Raw genomic sequence first — 21,779 nt, forward strand, 5'->3', positions numbered from 1 at the left:
GCTGCCATCTACCGTGCAAAGTCGGCGGCTCAACTTCTTTATCGACTATCAATTTGGATGTCACTAGAAAATTCTCTAACCTATCAAACTCACTTACGCGAACATTTTACACTTTAAACTTTATTTATTTAGTAATAACACGTTAATTTATCACAAATACAGCACAAATCTATCCTTAAATACTTTTATTATTCAATTCAATTACACTTTTCCACAGTTTCCACTCCGTTTCTACACAATTTTTACTCCAACTAAATGTTCAACCAATATCTAACGAATGTACAACGAATTTATCGTACATTCCGATTTCGAGATCCGCCAGGGTTTTTATTATTTTTTTTATTTTTATATAACTTACAACAAATTATTGCAATTCCTTTATTATTTTATTATGAAACATAATTAAAAACAAATATTTTAAAAATCTAAATTATACATTCGTATATAAATAAGCAAAAACTTACCAATTTTCAAATATATTTTCAAATAATTTATGTTTTATTTAAAATTTTTGTGTGTAACTTTTTTCTTTCTTTACAAGTCAAGTCAAATAGTTTTATTGAGATTAAAAATTTGTACACTTTTTCTAAAATTATTATATATCACTTTACACTGTTTACTATATATGAGAACAGCTGTCACTAGGTGCGGCCATATTTTGAAAACTTCTAAGTACACTGCTTTTCAGCTACAGGCGTCATAATCGGAGATATGTAATTTCGGATTTATTCTCATGTAAGGGGCCTATATGCTTAACAATAGTAGTGAGTGCTTCTTATACTACTTCATGGTCTCTACCATGTAGCTATTTATGCTTGAAAAAAATCTATTCTTGATTTGTAGTAAAATATATTTTTAAAGTTTCAAAACATTCGATAGAAAATGTTTCTTTAAAAAAAATTCCCCAAAAACACCTTATTTTTCAGCCGTTACACTGGTATAATAATGAAAAGCATTTGGTATTTTGTACTGATATTGCTAATAGCAACAATTGTATTAAAATTGTATTTTTTAAAAATTCAGTTATACTACGGAGACCAAAAATAACATGTTTTTAAACACACTTCTATTTGAATATTTTATAATAATTTTGTAATTAACGTCTACGGAATTCAAATGGGAGATCTGGAATTTGATAATTATATCCAACATTTGGTCTGTAAGTGCTTGGTGGTATAGTTGGCGGTGCCGCAGGAAAACCTGTTGGAGGAGGAGAAGTGGACGTACTAGGTGTTATACTATATAAAGCCGTTGGATAGGGTGGAGGTGTTACAGTAGGATAATTTGGTCTTGGAGAAGAAGGTGGTAAATACGGAGGTGGTCTACTGCCTGGTTGGGAAGGTAATCTTGGAGATGATGTTGATATCTGAATCGATGGCGTGTATGTTTGCGTAGGTTTAGATGGTTGAGTAGGAATTCTTGGGGTTTGTGGTGAAGTTCCAAAAGATGGAACGAAAGGTGTGTTTGTTTGTGTTGGCCTAGTTGGTCTACTACCTGGTTGAGAAGGAATTCTTGGAGTTTGTGGTGAAGTTCCAAATGATGGAACAAAAGGTGTATTTGTTGGCCTACTCGGTTGAGAAGGATATCGTGGACTAGATGGCGATGTTTGAATTGATGGAATAGAAGGTGTGATTGTCTGTGAAGGTTTAGGTGGTAAATAACCAGGAGGTTTCGTACTTATTGATGGTGAATATCTATTAGTAAATGGTGTTTGTGGAGATGGTGTATTAACCTTAGGCGTTGATTTTGGGAATTGGGTGGTTAATTTTTTGGGTGGTAACGTATATGTAGATTGTGTTGGTACACGAGGTGATTGTGGTTTTCTAGTTGTAGGTAATGCAGGCGGAATGTAAGGTGGTTTTGTTTGAGGAAATGTTACGGGTTTTAAAGTCGATTGTGGAAATGATGGAACATAGCTTGGTTTAGTGACTTGAGATGGAGAAATAAATGTTGATGGAGATATAGGACGAGGTGTTTTAGTTAAAGGTCGTGGAGTTGTTATTGTAGGTAATTGTCGTTGAGTTGTAATTGCAGGTAATTTTGGAGTGTTTCTGAAGGTAGAAGGTGAAGAAGTTATTGAGAAAGGTGTCTTTGGAGTAGTGTAGACATATCCATCTTGAGGGAATTTAGGTTTTTCACTTGGAACTGTGGATGGTTTTGTAGATTTTGAAACTTGAACGAATGGTGTAGGTGAAGTAAATCGATTCGGAGAGTATGGTTGTTTTGTGGTTGGTATAGGTGAACGTGAAGGAACAGAAGGAAAAGGTGATTTAGTGGATGGACTTGGTATTGTTTTTGTTTGAGTTGGAATTCTATTAATTGGATTAGAAGTTGAACTTGGGAATGTAAAACGTTGTTTTGGAGTTGTATAAACATATCCATTGCCAGAATTTGGTATTAAATTTTTTCCATTTGTGGGATTTGTTTGTGGAAATGTAGCTGGAGTAATTGTTTTCTCTGGAAATGAAGGCAAACGTGGAGATGATGTAGGTGACAAAGGTGATGAAGACGATAAAGGGCGAGATTTTGTTGTAAATGGTACTGCTGTTGGTGGCCTTGTAGATTGTTCTCTATAAAAAAAATAACAAACAAATTTTGATATATAACAAACAAGATATAAATAATTCATTTTTTACTTACACAGTTGGTAGTTTGAAAGGCTTGCCTGGTGTTGGGTAATTGTAACCATCAAAGGATTTTTGGTTTCTTGAATCATTTTCGATAGCTCTTTTACTTCTTTCATGTGTATAACAAAGTGCCGGAATTGTTATCAAGATAGTTATCCATGTTAGTCTCCTCTAAAAATTAAAATAAATAAATAATATAAATTCTTAAAAATATTTATAAATAAAATAATAATTCCAAAATCATCATCTTTGCAATATTTCTTTACTCATTTTGTTTTTAATTTTAAAAAAATTGAATAATTATATAAATATAGTAATAACCAATTTTTGCTTTTTGTATAATAAAAGTATTTAATTAAAATAATTAAAGTAATTCGCCCCATTGTAAAAATTAATAAATAAATCTCCGTATCAAAAAATGGAAATAAATCATTAAGACTACATTTAACGAGTATTCTAAATGAAAAAATAATTTCCAAAAAATCAGATGCAAAAAGAAAAATGCTATACGATTTAGCGTGGAATGCTCCATATATAATAGCAATGTATTAATAAAAAAAAATAATTATTGTAATTTAAAAAAAAAATTTATGACAATCTTCATCCATGGCAATCAGATAGAATGAAGGAGGTATCTTAATTATGCAACTAGCCCGGAGCAAAAATGGTCGATGAGTTTCAGAGTGACCCGTGTCCTTTCGTAATAATAATAAATACCTTGTCCTCCATCTTTCACATTTCTGTCTCTAATATTAACTGTGTGGTATTCAAGAAACATTGCATAATACAAGAGACAAAATTAAACGGATATTGCTTCCATCTTACATATATATATTTTTTTAATTAAAAATAAATTTATAAATTTACAATTAAATTTAACAATTTTTGTAAAGAAATATAACGTTTCTACAAATTAATTCTAATTTCAAACGGTTTATTTCATGTTTTTTCTGTAAGAATATGATAAAATAAAAAAAAAATTTCTTAAAAATTAAAGTAATAATTTTTATTTTTTATTGATCAAATGAAAAGTATTTTTACAAATTTTTAACTTAAATGAGTATGACATAAGGAGCAGTTGACCAAATGTATACTTATGTGTTTCATGTTATACCTTATCATCGCATCGTTTCGTAAATGATGTCATGAATATTAAAAAAAATTTAATAAATTATTAAGACCCGGCACAAGTATTGCCATAAAATTATTCTAATTTTTCAAAACTTGTTTTTTTGTATTAAAAAACAAATTTTTTTAAAAAATATTTTTTTCGACAGAATTAGGCAGCTTTACCACCTTAATGATTTGTGATTATTATTTTTAAAATAATTATAGATACATTGCCAATAAGTGGTTTTCATCATAGGCTGACAATAATAAACGGATTTTCTTTGAAACAAACAAATTGTTTTTTTTTTAAATCACTTTTTGAATCAAAGATGAAATTTATTTGAATTAAAAAAAGTTTTCATTGCTTTTACGAAAAAAAAATTTTGCATTAAGGAAATTTTTTCTTTGAATGATATTTTTAACGTAGAGAAATTTTGTTGAATCAAAGAAATATTTCTTTTGAACTTAAGTACGCTGAGTTACCAGTTTATACTAACTTTTAACTACTTTTTCACTAGAGCAGGGTGCGGTAGTTGACGAGAAATATGACAAATGTCGAGTGGGGACAATGGAAACCAACAAAGCGTGTGGATTGATTAGTTTCCATTGTCCCCACTCGTCATTTGTCATAATTCTCATCAACTACCGCACCCTGCTCTAGTGAAAATTTAGTGACTTTATAGGTTGGTTTCCATTGTCCCCACTCGTCATAATTCTCGTCAACTACCGCACCCTGCTTTAGTGAAAATTTAGTAACTTTATTTCTAAAATTAAAAGTTACTATAAAGTTACTAAATATTCACTAGAGCAGGGTGCGGTAGTTGACGAGAATTATGACAAATAGCGAGTGGGGAAAAAGAAAAGAAACCTACAGTAACTTTTAATTTTAACAATAAAGTCAGTAAATTTTCACTAGAGCAGGGTGCGGTAGTTGACGAGAATTATGACAAATGTCAAGTGGGGACAATGGAAACCAACCAAGCGTGTGGATTGATTAGTTTCCATTGTCCCCACTCGCCATTTGTCATAATTCTCATCAACTACCGCACCCTGCTCTAGTGAAAATTTAGTAACTTTATTTCTAAAATTAAAAGTTACTATAAAGTTACTAAATATTCACTAGAGCAGGGTGCGGTAGTTGACGAGAATTATGACAAATGACGAGTGGGGACAATGGCAACTAACCAATTGCAATTCGCGCAGGGATGCCAACATTGATGTCATACTAAAATATTACATGAGTATTAAATATTATAATAAACAATACGGTAGGTTATTAACCTTAATTACTTAATATTATGTCAATTAAATGTAATTTATTACGTAAATAAAAACTTATTTTGTAAAAAATGTTATAATATTTGATACTCATGTAATATTTCAGTATGACATCAAAGTTGGCATCCCTGCGCGAATATTGCGAGCCACATGCTTCTAACGTCACGGAAAAGAATTGAAATTTTTTATTTGAATCAAAGAAATAAATTTTTTACTTTAATTCACAAATTTAAATAAAACATACATTTATTTAATTTTGAGATTGTTAATATTTTCGTATTTTGATTAAAATATAATTTAAAAATATTAAATTAATTATATATCTTTGAAATAGTTTAAAATTTATTTCAAAAACAGTTTAAAATGAACTTTTACAAATATGTGGTTTTACAGCATTTTATACCTTATAAAAATGTAAAACACTGAACAAAACTTAATGATAGAATTTTTATCAAGAAGAAAACAATCGATTCACTATTTCCACATTTCACATATCACTTGTAAATCCCAAGGACACGAACAATTCACAAACTTCTTTATCACTCATTGTATAAGGAAATTTAAAACAAAATTTAGTTGTACAAAACTGTTTAGATCATAAATCTGATTATATTAATCACTTCATGAACACGCTGCCAATACACAGTAGCTGTTTACGAATTTACGTAGTCTGCGCAAACCCAGTCGTGGTAACTCAGCGTACTTAGGTTCAAAAGAAATATTTCTTTGATTTAAAGAAATTTTTTTTTTAGGTTAAAAATATATCATTCAAAGAAAAAATTTCCTTAATTCAAATTTCTTTTCATAAAAGCAAAGAAATTTTATTTTTAATTCAAAAATTTCTTTGATTCAAAAAGTGATTGAAAAAAAGTGTTTGTTTCAAAGAAATCTTTTACTTAAAGGAAGCATTTTAACTTTTAATACCATATATACAAGAGTAAATTAAATTTCCATTTTAAAATCTTTATGAAAATGTAATTTTTACACACACAGACAAAATGACATTTAAACAAAGTGCGATTCTTGTCTATGATGTAAAACAACATAAAGTTATGAGTAAATATTCTATAAGTTGAAAACTTTTAATATCATAATACTTCATCAAAACCTAGTAATTTTTTTTGAAATTAATAAAATAATTCTTGTATATTTAAATATTACCATTAGTTTAATTGCAAAAATTAAAAATAAAATCTTCACACCCATAATAATTAGATGAATTTTTTTTTGTATTTTTTACTTTTAGAGAAATATGAGTATTTAATAAGTCTTATTATCTCATGATAATCTCATCTCTAGGTGGGGGGGGCGGATTTTTGAAAGTTTGTTCCATACTTATTATGTCAGGGAAAATTTGACTTTAATATCTCCAAATAATGAAAATAAATTATATTTTTACAATTTAAATTATTAATGTAGAATTTTTACTCAATATTTAAAGCGTACTTACCATTATGTACGCTTAACACGTAAAGTTTTTTTTTTTTTGGTTTAAGTGAAAATAATATGCTATTCGAGATGAAGTACGTTGATACATAACTTCTGAGATTCACACGATTCAGCATTTATAGGATTCACCTTGTTAGCAAAGTGGGGATCACTGTAAATGATGGTCCGAACGACTATACTGTAAACTGACTACCTTTAAAGATGCTGCAATTCTTCTTCACTATAGTGAGCGGGAGGATAAGAGAGTAACAGAAAAAGTAATAGAGAGAGAGAGAGAGAGAAAGCAACTAAAGGTGAGAGTGTCCAGATACAAGATGAACAAGTAGCCTCCAGTCGGAAAGGTCCAGTAAATCTGCTTCGGAGAATTTGAGCAGCTTAAATAATTATAAATATGGGCGAATCCACGGAACCGTATGATTTAAAAAAAAAAAAAAAAATTTTTAACATTTTAAAATTGTATAGCACACCTTTTATTTTTAGATATATAAGTGTTCGAAATATAGTTAAAAACAAAATTTTCTTTGCGTGAATCATTTTTATATACTACTAAAAGAATTATAATTAAAAAAAAGTCTATCAAAATTTTGTTTGTCAAGATATCATTTTTTTTTAACTAAAAAAACAAATGACTACTAAAACATGTATAATAAAAAATTAATATGGGGCGGTTCAAGTTCTACATATTTAGATTCTACACCGTATAAATTCTACAATGTTGTATTCTACACAAGTTCAATTTTGCACAATTTATTTGTTAAATTCTACACATTTAAATTGCACACCGACAAACTCTACACAACATTCATATTCAAAAATAAAAATTGATTCGTTAAATTCCACACAGTTAAATATGTGTTTCCAAATTTCAGAATTGGATTCTTTAAAATTTCTTTATAATAAACCATTACATATCCAATTTCGCGCGTTTAATTTTACTAGTAATAAAATAAAATTGGTTATTCTTACACGGAAAAACATTTTATATTAAAAGACAATAAAAATGGTAATACATTTTGACATACTCGATATGAAAAGGAGGCTATTCACGGTTCGCTAATAGTTATTCATAATATTATTTGAATATTTGAAATTACGATATGGATACTTACTAGTGAAAGAAAATGACATTTAATATAGTATCTTAGAAAAATTAATTTTTGTCGATATTAAATTTGAGACAAGTAATTTTTAATAGGGTACTTAATGAAGAAATGTAACTGAAAATATCAAGAATTAAAATAATAGTTAGGGAATTTTAACATAGTAAATATGAAAAGACCTTAAAACCATAGCCGCATGTATAACGATGTGAAAAATTAAAATTTTTACTTTAGAAGTTTAATATCGACCACTATTGATTCTTTGTGGGCCCTGGCTTCGTAGATGACCGATAATTGACTAATTCACCCGAATGAAGAATGAACGTGCCGCGCGGGAACAACCTAACCAGACAAATCAAAACGTGCACGATTTTAGACGGTGTTTTTGTTCAAAAATAATAAAATTAATTTCAATTAATAAAAATCTGCCACCTATACGATAAGATTTAACAATTTTCAATCACTAATGAAAATTTCCAAAAAAAGGTCAAATAACTAAATTATTTAATGAAAAGTGGTGTTAAAACTCCTCTCCGTAACATCAGATTTTATTCAATATTTCAGTTATTTAGCCTTTTTTTGAATTTTTCTTTAGTGATCCGATTGAAAATTGTTAAATCTTAATAACAGAATCTTTAATAATTTCAATCAATTTTATTATTTTTGAACCTCCTGGATAACTTCATACTAAAATTGATCATTGCAAAAATACTACTAATTAATTATAGTTCGTTGCATATTATTTTAAAATAAAATTGTTTTAGGAAGACAATTATATAATCATCGTTTCTCACAAGCGCAGAAAAATTCTGCCGTTTAGTATATAAGGAAAATTCTGCCTTCACCTCTCAGCGTAGTTGCGAGCGAGCGTTTATATGTATTATGCGTATTTAGGTGTATATAGGTAGTTTTAAGTTAGGCTGTTAGGTAGAGATGAATGTATAAATGTGTGTCTCAATGTATTCTAGTTCTCCATTTCACTCAAAACCTCAATAAATCTGTCGTTCTTTCCTTCTTCATTTCCCCATTTCTATTCTTTTATGTATGACTCACCAATTTTTAACAGTGTCAATATTAAAATTCACTTTTTCGAACTAACTGTTAAATATTACTATAAACTTTTTTGATTATGAATACTGTATATGTGAATTTTAGAAATATTGAGAATTGATTTACAGAATTAACAGTGACTATAGTGATTTACAATATTGTCCATGAATAGCCGCACTTTACTATAGTACAATTTTAAATTATGCTTCCAGTTTTATTGTTTTCTAATGGCGCACTCACACCTTTTTTGGCTGCCTGCCTGCCTGCAGGTTACCATGGCAACGCACGAGTGTGAGTGAGACAGAAAATTTGAATATTCAAATTTTTAAATTTTCTGTCGCACTCACTCTCATGCGTTGCCATGGTAACCTGCAGGCAGCCAAAAAGGTGTGAGAGCGCCTTAATATAAAATGTTTTTCCGTGTATTTCAATTTTTTCTATCTATAGGGTAAGTCCGGGGGAGTTGGCCATAGTTTTTTTAAAAGTCTGTAAAAATAAAAAGAAAGTGATTTAAGTATTAACTTTTATTGATAATTAAACATTGAACATTTAACTTACAAAAAATGATAGAAATGAGAAATTTTTTAAATGCAAACAATCTTCAAATTAATATTTTTTAAAAAACGCGTTTGGCCATCTCTCCCGGAATGTACGAGGGAGATGGCCAATACTTTAAAATCAATTTTTAGCTTTTCGCTTTATCAAAATTTTTAATTTAAAGGGATTAAAGTCTTTTTTTCTTGTTCTGACTACATTTCGAACATTTATGATTAAATTCAGTGCAATTTTCATAAGCGCTGTCTGTTTGTCTGTCTCACCAACACAACAAGGCTACAAGGAAATTTTTCGAGATATCAGAGTGGTTTCTAATTTATTTTTGTGTCCTGAACATGATTCCGGGTTCTAAAAATACGTATCACGTCAGGATTTTGAATAAAGTGGGGGTAAAGTCTCCAAAAACCGTGTTTTTGAGTGTTTTCAGTATTTTTTTTCCTTAACCTGACGTGATAGAGACTTTTATATAGGCTTAAATTAAAGCTCATATCTTACACTTTAAGACACATAGGTATGCGCAAGATAAAAAAATTGAAATTTTGAAAAAAATTAGTTTCAAGTCACTTAAAAAGATTTTTGGGGTCATTACCCCCATTTTATCAAAATTTCAAAAAAAATTTTATTTTGCGCATATGGGTCTTAAAATGTACGTTTTAAACTTCAATTTAAGCCTAGATAGAAGTCTCTAGCACGTCAGGTTAAGGAGAAAAAAATACTGAAAACATTCAAAAACATGGTTTTTGAAGACTTTACCCCCACTTTACTCAAAATCTCACCTCGAAAAAACATGGCCATCTCACCTAATGTCAGGAGACAAATTAACACAACTAAAATATAAATAAATAAATAAAATTTTTGAATATATATAAATTTATAACAAAGCTTGGGTCATGTACTTTACAGAAAAAAATAAAATTAAAAATTATTTTATAAAATAACATAACACCAGTGAGAAACGTAAACTCATCACTTTTTTTCCAAACTAGTCAAAATAACAAATCAGATTTTTAAATACTTTTTCAATATTTTTCGTCAAGTTTTTTCTTTTAATTGTGTTTTGCCACAAAACAAAGCGAACTAATCTTTAATAAGCGATACCTAGCAGAAAATTCTATAAAATATTTGAATTGGCCATCTCTCCCGTATGGCCAACTCCCCCGGACTTACCCTAAATGCAATAAAAAAAATTTTGGCCTGTGTTAACAGTTACCGTGGTGCGGTATGAGTCGACCGCCTCGACGCAAAAAATCTTTGACATTTAATATCTCGAAAACAAAAAAAATTGGCATTCTGAAAATTTATATACAGATCGGAAAAAACCTCAGTTTTGGTTTGCAATTATTTATTTAAAAAAAAAGCATCGATTTTAGTGAAAATAGCAAATTTATGTTTAATTATAGAAAATCAAGGTCAAAATTCAAAAATTTTTAAAAACGAAATTCACCATTGGAAGAAGCATGGAAAAACCTTCAAAAAACATACCTGCCAAAATTTTTTTTATTGAATTTATTGACAGAAAAAATTCAAATAGTAGGCGGTGTCAGGGAAAACTGATAAAATTGACCCCCTTCTCTATCTTACCCAAAATTTCAAAAAAGTCAAAAATTTTTTTGGGAATATTTTACTATCAGGTAGGACAACAATTTCCCCAAGTTTCACTTTTTTTCGAGAAATCAATTTTTTAACTCAGGACATTACACGTAAAATATCTCATTTGTATATTATTATTAGAATAAGTAGAGAAAATATTAAGTTTAAAAGTACAATATTTAAAAATTACATTGATTGCATAAAATTAAAATAATAAAATAAGACAATTCGTTGAAATGCGAACACCTGGACGTCTAATCAACATTTAATATTATTCAAAAGTTCTTTAGAATCCCGTGAAATATGAATTTTATTTTTTGGAAGAGTTGAGTTCGAGACTCTTTAATTTTAGATACGCAGCATATTTTGTTCTCAGAATATTGATAAAATTTTTCTTTGAAATTTAAAGTTATACCTAGGTCAAAAAATATCTAAATTCGATAATTTGCAAAAAAAATTTTGTACCACGCAATTACATTCAGCAAAATTTTTATTGGGAAATTCTATGGAAAATGCGTAGAAATTTAATAGAAATTCTATGAAAATTCCAGGGGGCACTTTCCGGGGCATCTTTTTTACAAGGGTGTCATGAATAGTGTAAATGTAAATTATTTATTTATTCATATTATAAATGATATAAATAACATTAAAAAAGAGCAAAGAGAAAAAATGGTTGCGAGTTTTGAACATAACCCAGTGGGCAAAAAACCATGTTCATTTTAAAACCGTTTCATGTCTGCCAAATTATTTTCAGAAATATTTTAAGAACATAGATGTTCAAATAATGTTCTAGAACATTATTTGACAGATATGAAACGTTCTTAAAACGTTTTTAAAACGAACATGGTTTTTTACCCACTGGGAACATTCTCTATTAGTTGAATAGTTTTATTAAATATTCTGTTAAAAGTTGAAAAATAAAATAGAATTTATTTTTGTGTTTTTTTTTAGAAAACAGAAAATAACAATGGACATGTGACAAACATAGCACCCTGAATGTTTCTGTGAAAAAGATTTCCCTCTTGTTATGGAAAATAATCTTGAAATAATATTTTTCTCTTATATAAATTTTTTATTCAAATATATAAACTAACAAATTTGGTTTGTTGTAGCAACAAATTTTTTTGTTTTTCTAATAATTCGAAATTAATATGTATGTAATATCTATGTAATGAAATAAATTATGTAAGGTATTTAATAAAAGATAATGTAAAAATTGAATAATTGATTAGTTATATTTTAAGCGACAATATAAGAGCTTTCATTAAAAAGTATTCACTGCAAAAAGAAGTATCTTATTTTAAGATATTTTGGTAGCGTTTTTAAGACATCAAGACATCTTAAACATATGAATGTCTTAAAATCGCTACCAAAACATCTTAAAATAAGATACTTTTTTTTGCAGTGTTAGAATTATTCAATTCCTAACAATTTATTTTCTGTACAATTTTTTTAATTCTCCATGAAAGTAAAATTTCAATTTCTCTCTATGAAAGCTGTATTTATTAAAAAATTTGTCACAACTATCTAGAGGACACTAAAGAAACTTTACAAATAGCAAAATCAATGTTTTATAATAAATTTCATCATTGCAAATAACCTGATTTATTCAAAGTCTGTAAAGTTTAAAAATTTAATATTTTCTACATTTTGATATTATGTTCTTGAAGTCTAAATAGTTTCCAGTAATATTATATTATTAATTTAGAAAATTTAAAGGTATTAATAAATGGAGTGCCAATAACTGGTTTGGATAGAGTTCCAATTATAGTTTACGGTTAAAAAATGTTTAATTTTATTTGCGAATTCAAACTTTACTATCGTTTTCTATTTTATTAATTGAAAAAATTAAAAATAATTTTAAAATAAAATCGGACAAGTGCGAGTTACACTCGCACTGAAATCGAGGGTTCCGTACTCGAAGCGAACTTATTTGGTATAAAAACAAATGTTTAAAAAATATGTGTTGTATGACAAATAATATAAGTGATACAAAAAGGAACAATTTTGTAAAATTCAAGAAAATTGTTCCTCTTCGTATCACTTATATTATTTGTCATACAACACATATTTTTTAAACATTTGTTTTTATACCAAATAAGTTCGCTTCGAGTACGGAACCCTCGATTTCAGTGCGAGTGTAACTCGCACTTGTCCGACTTTATTTTTTAAAAAATATTTTACTAAAAAAATATAAGAAACATAATTTTATTTCAACTCGCAATATTTTTATTGTATTTACATTTTAAAAATATATTGAATATTAAATTTTATCTTTCTAAGTCAAAAAGAGATAAAACTTAAGATATTGATATAAGGCTAGTAGCTGCTTGTCAAGGAAAAATCGAAAGTTATGTAAAAAATAAAATTTATTTATTAATTCCAGAAAAATCAACTCCAATCATCCTCGCTATATTTTTTTTGTAATCTACACGTAAAAATACGTCAAAATATATAAATTTGAATCACTGTAGAAAAACTTTTTTCGTTTTTTGCGGAAAAATACATTTTTTTCTGAAATTTATCATTTTTCTTCAAAAATTTGATAAAAATTGATCATCAACTCCAATCGCGCTTACATTTTTTCCCTGTATTTTTCACGCAAAAATTGAGTTTTACAGCAAGTATGAACAGTCTGGATTGAATATTGTGTGCGCTAGGGAGAATAAATCATTTTTTTCGAAATTTTTGATTTTTCCTTGACAACGCTATGTAAATTAATCCGAATCAAGTTCGCTATAATTTTCCTGTAATTTTCACGTAAAAATACGTAAGTGTGTCAAATTTGAGCTCTTTATGTCAAAAGATGTGGCCGCTAGGGGGGGGGGGGTACATACTCATTTTTATGTATTTATCGTAAAAATTCATGGTTTTTCCTTGACAACGCTATGATAATCAACTCCAATCATGCTCGCTATATTTTTTTTGTAATCTACACGTAAAAATACGTTAAAATATATAAATTTAATTTCCTTTAAATAAAATTTTGTTCGTTTTTGGTGGAAAAATACATTTTTTTCCTAAAATTGTCATTTTTTCTTGAAAAACTTGATAAAAAGTTAATCATCAACTCTAATCGTGACCGCTTTTTTTCCCCTGTATTTTTCCCGTAAAAATACATTTGTATACTAAATATGATCTGTCTGGGTTGAATATTGTGTGCGCTAGGGAGAATAAATCATTTTTTTCGAAATTTTTGATTTTTCCTTGACAACGCTATGTAAATTGATCCGAATCAAGTTCGCTATAATTTTCCTGTAATTTTCACGTAAAAATACGTAAGTGTGTCAAATTTGAGCTCTTTATGTCAAAAGATGTGGCCGCTAGGGGGGGGGGGGTACATAGTCATTTTTAGGCATTTTTCGTAAAAATTCATGGTTTTTCCTTGACAACGCTATGTTAATCAATTCCAATCAAGTTCGCTATAATTTTCCTGTAATCTACACGCGAAAATACATATGTGTACTAATTTTCAGCCCTCCAGATAAATTTATGTGGCCGCTAGGGGGGGGGTACATGATTTCAAAAAAACCGATATTAATAGGGTTCCGAACCGAGTACGGAACCCTAAAAAAACTGTAAAACAAGAAATTAATTTTATTCACTAAAATTTCTATTTCTTTTTATTCATCTCATCTATGTATATTTGAATTATAAAACGTATGCTACTATCGCTTCGACTAGCGACATCTTTTGCACTATTTATACATTAGTTTCTAGGCGAAAAGATACCTACATTACCTGCTCAGCGGATAACCAATCTTTACGTTAAGCAGCAACCGTGTTGCAGAAAACCTCTGGCAGACAATATCTACTAGCCCCATCTGCCGATTTCTTGCAGAAGGCTACTTCTTTCACCGAATTTTGTTTTATTTACCGACCTATCATTTCCAAAAACGGACATCACTGATCTTTATAGGGTAAAATGTCCCAATTACTGTGATGTACAACCCAATACCGACTTTAATGATAAAATAATAAAAGTGTAAATGAAATAATGATTTAATTCTTTTTGTTAAATCACTATTAGTGTCTATTAAAATAGAAACGATACTTTAAACTTGAAGAAATAACAAATATAATATTAAAAATATTAACTTTTTTAAAAATGGCATATGCTGGTATTAATGCAAGTTTGCATGAATTACTGCGAATAGTGTGCACCAATTACTGCAACGCTAAAAGTGTTGATTTAGAGGTTAGGTTGACTCGATAGACCACAGTAATAGCAGCATGAGAAAAATATACGTATGCTCTAATTACTGTGATAGGTTCAATTGTAACTTATTGAATAAATAATTTGATAATAGTCGAAATATGCATCATTAGTGGATATATAATATCAAATATCATTTGGAATAAATTTTAAAAGTCATTTTGAAACAGTTTTATATTTTCAATTACTAAGTTTTACTAAATTTATAAAAATCGCAGTAATTGGCGCATCAGCAGTAATTCATATACACTTACCTTCTACCTTTGGATATAGGCAATGGCATGAGAGGAACGTGCACTGAAAAAATTTTTGACTAACAATTGCGTTACCGGTGATAGTGTTCGCTACTTTTTTTGTAGTGTTTGCCCAAAATTTTGGCAACAAATTCTTCCAAATGGAAAAAGAAATTTTATCATTTAAAATATTGTTTTTCAATAAATAAATATGAATTATTTCAACTAATGACAATAAACACAAATGTTTTCGTAATTTCTCCCTAATTTCGTATGAAAACTACTTACTCATTTAGTAAAACATCTATTGCGACATTAATAGCATAAAATTTATACCAATACCACTCTTTTGGACATACTAAAATAGTTTGGGTTGTTCCCAAGAGATAAAGTTTCGAAGATTCTTCTATATTCGTTCAAGGCACGTACTAATATAGCGTTTTTGTTAAGAAAACGGACATACGAAAATCGCTAGTACAGTATTGGTACTTTTAAAGTGAGAAATTTCTTTCTGTGCACTTGACTTGCGCGCCACAATTTTTACTTATACTACAATCCAAGATGGCCGCTATGTCTCACGTTACACCTGCAGCATTATCAAGGCAGTTCCAGAGTAGGAGCAAAAGGCAAGTGCAAGTCCAAAAAAAAACCATAACAGGCTTTGCACTCATTAGTCAGTAAAAAAAATATTAGCAAAAAGTAGCCTGAAAAGTAAAAAAAGTAGCCTACGGAAAAAATTTAAAATATATGTAGTTTATATATTAAATTGTATTTAATTTAAAAAAATTAAATTTCAACACTTAATTTACATAATAATTTGCATAATACTTAGTTTTTAGGGTATAAAAAATGAAAATTATACCATAAAAGTAAAGAATTTTCGAACATTTAAATGGCAATAGAGGTAATTACAAATTTTTGGCTCAATCCATTATATTTTATATATCAAAAGTCGTTAAGGCCTAATTTTTTAAAAAATAGATACTTTCCGAAATGATTCTGAATGATATTTAGAGAACGAAATAAAAACAATTAAGTCAAAATTTTTATTATTTATCTTGAAATATGAGTTTAAAATGGAGAAGATATGGAAAACTCACTTTTTCAGCAATTAGAAAGATTATTAAAAATATAGACAACTCTTTTAAAATGTACAATATGTATTACTGGCTCTTGTTCAGAATTAATTAATTTATTATCTTTTATTGATTACACAGCCTCAGAAAAAAAATTAATTTTGTCCAGCGAAATAGACTAGTCATTCTTACGTCTTAGTTCTTAGAGATAATCGCAAAAAATCCTGAATTAGGGACAAAGATAATTTTTTGCCGAAACACTACGATATTTTATTTCCATGTACATTGTACTTTTTTCCACTGAATTCGAATTCGAAGTCAGAATTGAGAGATAAGCTTAAATTTTGAAGATAATGCCAAAAAACTGATTTTGAGTTTTTTTTGAATTTTTGTTTATTGAGTTTTTTGCAATTATCTCAAAACATTTCAGCAAATCTAATAATTCTAACTTTGGATTCGGAATCAGTGACTAAAAATACATGAAATTACACTATCGCAGTGTCATACAAAAATTTTTTTACTTTTTGATTTTTTTTTCTTTTTTAAGCAGTTTTTTGAGTTTATCTTAAAAATAAGAATCAACTTTTAAATTCTGACCCCGGATTCGGATTCAGTGACCAAAAATACGTAAGAATGACTAGTCTATTTTGCCGGACAAAATTTTTTTTTGTGGGGGTTTGTTAATTAAGTGAAAAAATGAAAATAATAGATAAAATATGTTTTCAAAGTTGGTCTGTGAAAGTAAGTAAGTTTAAACAGCACACAAAAATGTCACAAAAATTGGATCTACAAGGTGCTAAATATCTTGCGGTTACTTTAACCTAGCGCATTAACATTTATGTAAAACTGTGAAAAATAGCCGGTTATCTATATATATTTCGGTGGTGGGGATAAATCACTCTATTTTCTTAATTTCTAGTTTTTTATTTATCTAGTTTATTTTTATTTTTATTTAGATATTTATTTTTATCTAGTTTTTTTATTTTCTTCTAATTTCTAGAAAATTTTAAAATCTTTAAATTTTTAATGAATATTTTTTTAGGCATATTTGAAATTTAAAGAACTGATTTAATACCAATTTTTCACAGTTTTTTCATAAATTTAAATGGGTTAAAGTAACCGCAATATATTCAGCACTTTATAGATTCAATTTTTGTGTGCTATTTAAAATTACTTAAAACCATATACAGGTTTTGAAAAGTCGGCAAAAAAGTAACAAAAAGTTGTCTAAGTAGTGGAAAAGTAGCTTTTAGTAGCCTAAGGTTGAAAAAAGTAGCCAACCATCAAAAAAGTAGCAAATAGTAGCTTTTAGTCGAAGAGTGCAAAGCCTGCTATATGTGCAAGAGAGATAGGACATCTGGCTATCTCTCTTGCACTCATGGTTTTTTTGGACTTACACTTGCCTTTTGTTCCAGTTCTGGAACCTCCTTTAGAGGTATTAGAGATCAATGGCTTAGCCCATTAACATAACCTCAAATTAAAAAGTTTTAGCAAATAAAACTGTAAATAAAATTAATTTTTATTTATGATGATTTGGAAACGACTATAGGAAATGATTTCCCGATCCTCGCGATCAAGAAATGGTTAATGCAACGTTGAGGAAATGATCGTTGCTAGATAGGACGATATTACAGCCAATAAATTTTATTTGTAAGCGTCTTAGAAACAACATTTTTTCTCTAAGAAATTTTGTCGCAGGATTTACTGCCTACAATCGCTTTTGAAGGATACACGCTTAGCAATGGAAATAATTGTGTAATTATAATGGGAAATTTTTTCCTTTGCGTAGCCTCTAAATATGTGTAAGTTGATTGGGTCTAATGTATTGAATGATTGAGCAAGCAGTCCAATTGTCCAGATGTTATTTGGACAATTGCGAGCAGACGGCTTGCTCAATAATTCCTTTTTTACCTCTCATGCTTCGCATTCATGAACAGATGACAAATAAAGTTTAGGCCAAGTGGAGAATTAGATCAAATCAGGATTAGGGCAATTGAGAATTAGGTTATATTAAAGGAGGTTCTACAATAGGTGCAAAAGCCAAATACAAGTGCAAGTCCAAGTGCCAATCTCATGAGTGCGAAAGAGATAGGTAGTCCATCTATCTCTCTTGCACTCATGGGATTTGCATTTGGACTTGTATTTGCATTTGCCTTTTGCACTTATTCTGGAATCGCCTTAAGATTAGGGCAATTGTGAATCAGGTTAGATTAATATTAGAACAGATTCAGAAATTTTAGGCCAAATGAGAATTAGGGCAGATAAATATTAAGTCAAATAAGAATTAAGTTTCATTACGATTAGACCAAATGAGAATTAGGTGTCATTAAGATTAGACCAAATGAGAATTAGGACAGATGACGATTAGTTCAAATTAGGATTAGACCAAATGAGAATTAGGACATATGACGATTAGTTCAAATTAGGATTAGATCAAATGAAGATTAGGCCAAATGAAAATTAGGACAAATGACGATTAGTTCAAATTAGGATTAGATCAAATGAGGATTAGGCCAAATGAGAAATAGGTTTCATTAAGATTAGACCAAATGAGAATTAGGTTTCATTAAGATTAGACCAAATGAGAATTAGGACAAATGACGATTAGTTCAAATTAGGATTAGACCAAATGAGAATTAGGACAAATGACGAATAGTTCAAATTAGGATTGGACCAAATGAGAATTAGGACAAATGACGATTAGTTCAAATTAGGATTGGACCAAATGAGAATTAGGACAAATGACGATTAGTTCAAATTAGGATTGGACCAAATGAGAATTAGGACAAATGACGATTAGTTCAAATTAGGATTGGACCAAATGAGAATTAGGACAAATGACGATTAGTTCAAATTAGGATTGGACCAAATGAGAATTAGGACAAATGACGATTAGTTCAAATTAGGATTAGACCAAATGAAGATTAGGCCAAATGAGAATGAGGTTTCATTAAGATTAGACCAAATGAGAATTAAACCTTAATAAAATCCTTCAATAAAATTTAGATTAATTCAGTGTTAGGTTATTTGAAATTTGGATAAAATTCATGCGTCTCCCGACTTTAAACCCCCTTTTTATGTATTTAAAAAAATCCAATGATTATCTAATGGCACCATTTTGATGAGACTTAAAATTGTTCAGTAGAGGTGTACATTGAAAGGTGATTTTAAAAGAAAAAATTTTTTTTTTTTCTTTAAAATGTTATATTTTATTTTACATTTTAAACTACTTCATAAGAAACAATAATCGTTCGAAACAAGTTGGGAGTATTATGAAATTATTTTAATGTTGAACATCATTTCTAATAATTGATAGTTTATTTTATTTTATTTTTTTTTTGCATTATAATTTAAATTTAAATCAAAATCGATTTCTATACACGTTTGTTCTTAATTTCACAGTAACCAAGTGTTTTACAGTTATCCGTCTGTTTGTAAAATTATTCAAGTCTGACAATTAATATTTATTTAAAAAAAAAAACAAAGTTTATTATGCTCTACAAAAAATTTTTTTTTCGTAAAAAAATTCAACATATTTAAGATATGTTCATATTAATTTAATCTATTATAAAAAAAAAATCAGCGTTTATACATATTTCGCATTAATATTTCTAATTTTTATTACTTGTAAACAAGAAACAGAATTAGTGTGAAAAAAATGCTTTGGAGCATATAAAAAATATTCAATGGTTATTTTTAAAATCTATAAAAAAAAATAGATAATCGAATTTTTTTTGACATTGCAATTGTATAAATCTAAAAATTAGATGCTACCCGCACGAAAACCAAAAAAAAAAAGTTACCCTATTTTTAGATGAACATTTTTAATGTATGCTTTTCAATAAAAAAAATTACTTTTTCTCTAGGATTACAATTTCTTTAAACTAGAAAAAAGATTGGAAAAAGAAGTTTCCAATCTTAGTCACATTGGAGATAATCCAAAAATATCCGTTCTTGTTATGTACGCTACGCAACAATTATAGTGCGTAAATAATAATAATAATAATAATAATAATAATAAAAATAATTAAATATATTTTGAAAATATTTTCTAATTGGAACATTTCTACGAGAAATGAACTCTCTTAAATTACTATTTACAATCATAACATCATAGTAACAAGAGCTTAATTATTATTGTCATGTTTGCGTTGTATAGGGTCCTTAGTCTGGCAAGTCAAAGGCACCAATTGAGCTGAATTTTGAAACTACAATATCTTAAAAGATATAAAAAAAAAAGATAAAAAAGAGTCTTAATTTCAAGCTAGCTTTATAATTAGAGAGGCACGGTAATGAGAATGATATTCTATTTATAACAGAAATGTGGAAAATTCTCATTTTTTTTTAAATTGCTAAGTCGGGGAAACTTTTTTTTTTCTCTCTCTCTCCTTGTCGTAGAGAATCACAGATCTAGAAAAAATGAATTAAGGGGAAATTTTTTTTTGTTTTTTATATGTAAATAGCTTCTGAGCCTTTATTGCTTTGGTGTCCTCCACTGGATCCATATGCATTTGGTGATGCCATGCATTCAGACCAATCGCTATTTGATCGAGGTGAACTTGAGGACCAGTGACCGGGGCTGTCAGGTGAAGGTGTGGGAAAGCTTTCGGGTGCTTGCATAAGATGTTGGGGTGTAACATCGGGTCCTGAATGATGTGAAGGTGGTGTTAAATATTGATAGTATTGCTGTGTTGGTTGCTGTTGCGTTTGTTGTTGTTGAATTTGTTGTTGCATCGGTTGTTGCTGTTGTGTTGAGGGATATGATAGTGTATCAAAATCAAAACCCACAGAGGGAATTCCATGTTTTTGATGTGTGGCTTGTCTCATGGCGGCAATATGCGTTGGGGATGTGGGTAATGATGGCCTACTTTTTGCAGGCGATGGTGAACCCATGTAACTCGCTTGTGGCGATAGGGTCATATTTGACTGCACCGAATGGGGAGGCGATTGATTACTATAAGGTGGAGAGAGGGTATTTACAATTCCCTGAGTTTGTCGCTGATGGGGAGCTAATAGTTGATCGTGAAAATTTGGCAAACTAAAATTATTTGTGAATGTATCCAAGCCCAATTGTTGTAAACCCTGAATTGACTGATTTTTTATACAGTCTTCATAAGGCGGTGGTTGTTTTGACGTTGTTGTGTGACTGACAGTCAATGGCAATGCATTGCTGTAGAGACTGGCGCTGTCGTAGGGACTTGGTAAATTGCCTTCGGCTCCCTCTGCTCCCTGAGGAATGTCTTGATTTGGAGGTTGTGCTCCTCGTTTGACAGGTGCTTTCTTCAGAGAAGGTTTTCGCCTGACCGCTATAATTCCCCCCTCGGAATCGGGGCTGCTTGGATTTCCCGAGGAAGCCTTCGGTCTTTTCTTTGATTTTGTTTGTTTTTGCGCTGAGCCAATTACTGTTGGATGTGTGATGAGTTGATGATGATTGGGAGAGCCTGAAAAGTAATAATAATAATAATAATAAGCAAAAGAATATACACAGAAGTGTA

General features: G+C 29.3%; 2 protein-coding genes across 3 annotated transcripts in view; both read right to left on the reverse strand.

Moving 5' to 3' along the window:
- Window positions 1-475: 475 nt before the first annotated feature.
- LOC127285337 (uncharacterized) lies at window positions 476-6,638 on the reverse strand. The gene is made up of 3 exons (XM_051311314.1): window positions 6,466-6,638; window positions 2,641-2,798; window positions 476-2,570 (listed from the first exon to the last, which is right to left on the reverse strand). Exons 1-3 carry the CDS (start codon window positions 6,466-6,468, stop codon window positions 1,097-1,099), a joined length of 1,635 nt encoding a protein of 544 aa, XP_051167271.1. The 5' UTR covers window positions 6,469-6,638; the 3' UTR covers window positions 476-1,096.
- Window positions 6,639-19,464: 12,826 nt separating this feature from the next.
- LOC127285077 (neurogenic locus Notch protein) overlaps window positions 19,465-21,779 on the reverse strand; it is a 54,488-nt gene continuing 52,173 nt past the window's right edge. For both annotated transcript variants that reach the window (XM_051310884.1, XM_051310885.1), the window contains one exon: window positions 19,465-21,725. In XM_051310884.1, the coding sequence (XP_051166841.1) occupies window positions 20,734-21,725 (992 nt within the window). In that variant the 3' untranslated portion in view covers window positions 19,465-20,733. The remainder of the gene's footprint in view (window positions 21,726-21,779) is intronic.

The sequence above is a fragment of the Leptopilina boulardi genome, unplaced genomic scaffold, assembly GCF_019393585.1.
Source record: "Leptopilina boulardi isolate dan_hultmark-lab unplaced genomic scaffold, ZJU_Lbou_2.1 LbouV2_330, whole genome shotgun sequence".
NCBI lineage: Eukaryota > Metazoa > Arthropoda > Insecta > Hymenoptera > Figitidae > Leptopilina > Leptopilina boulardi.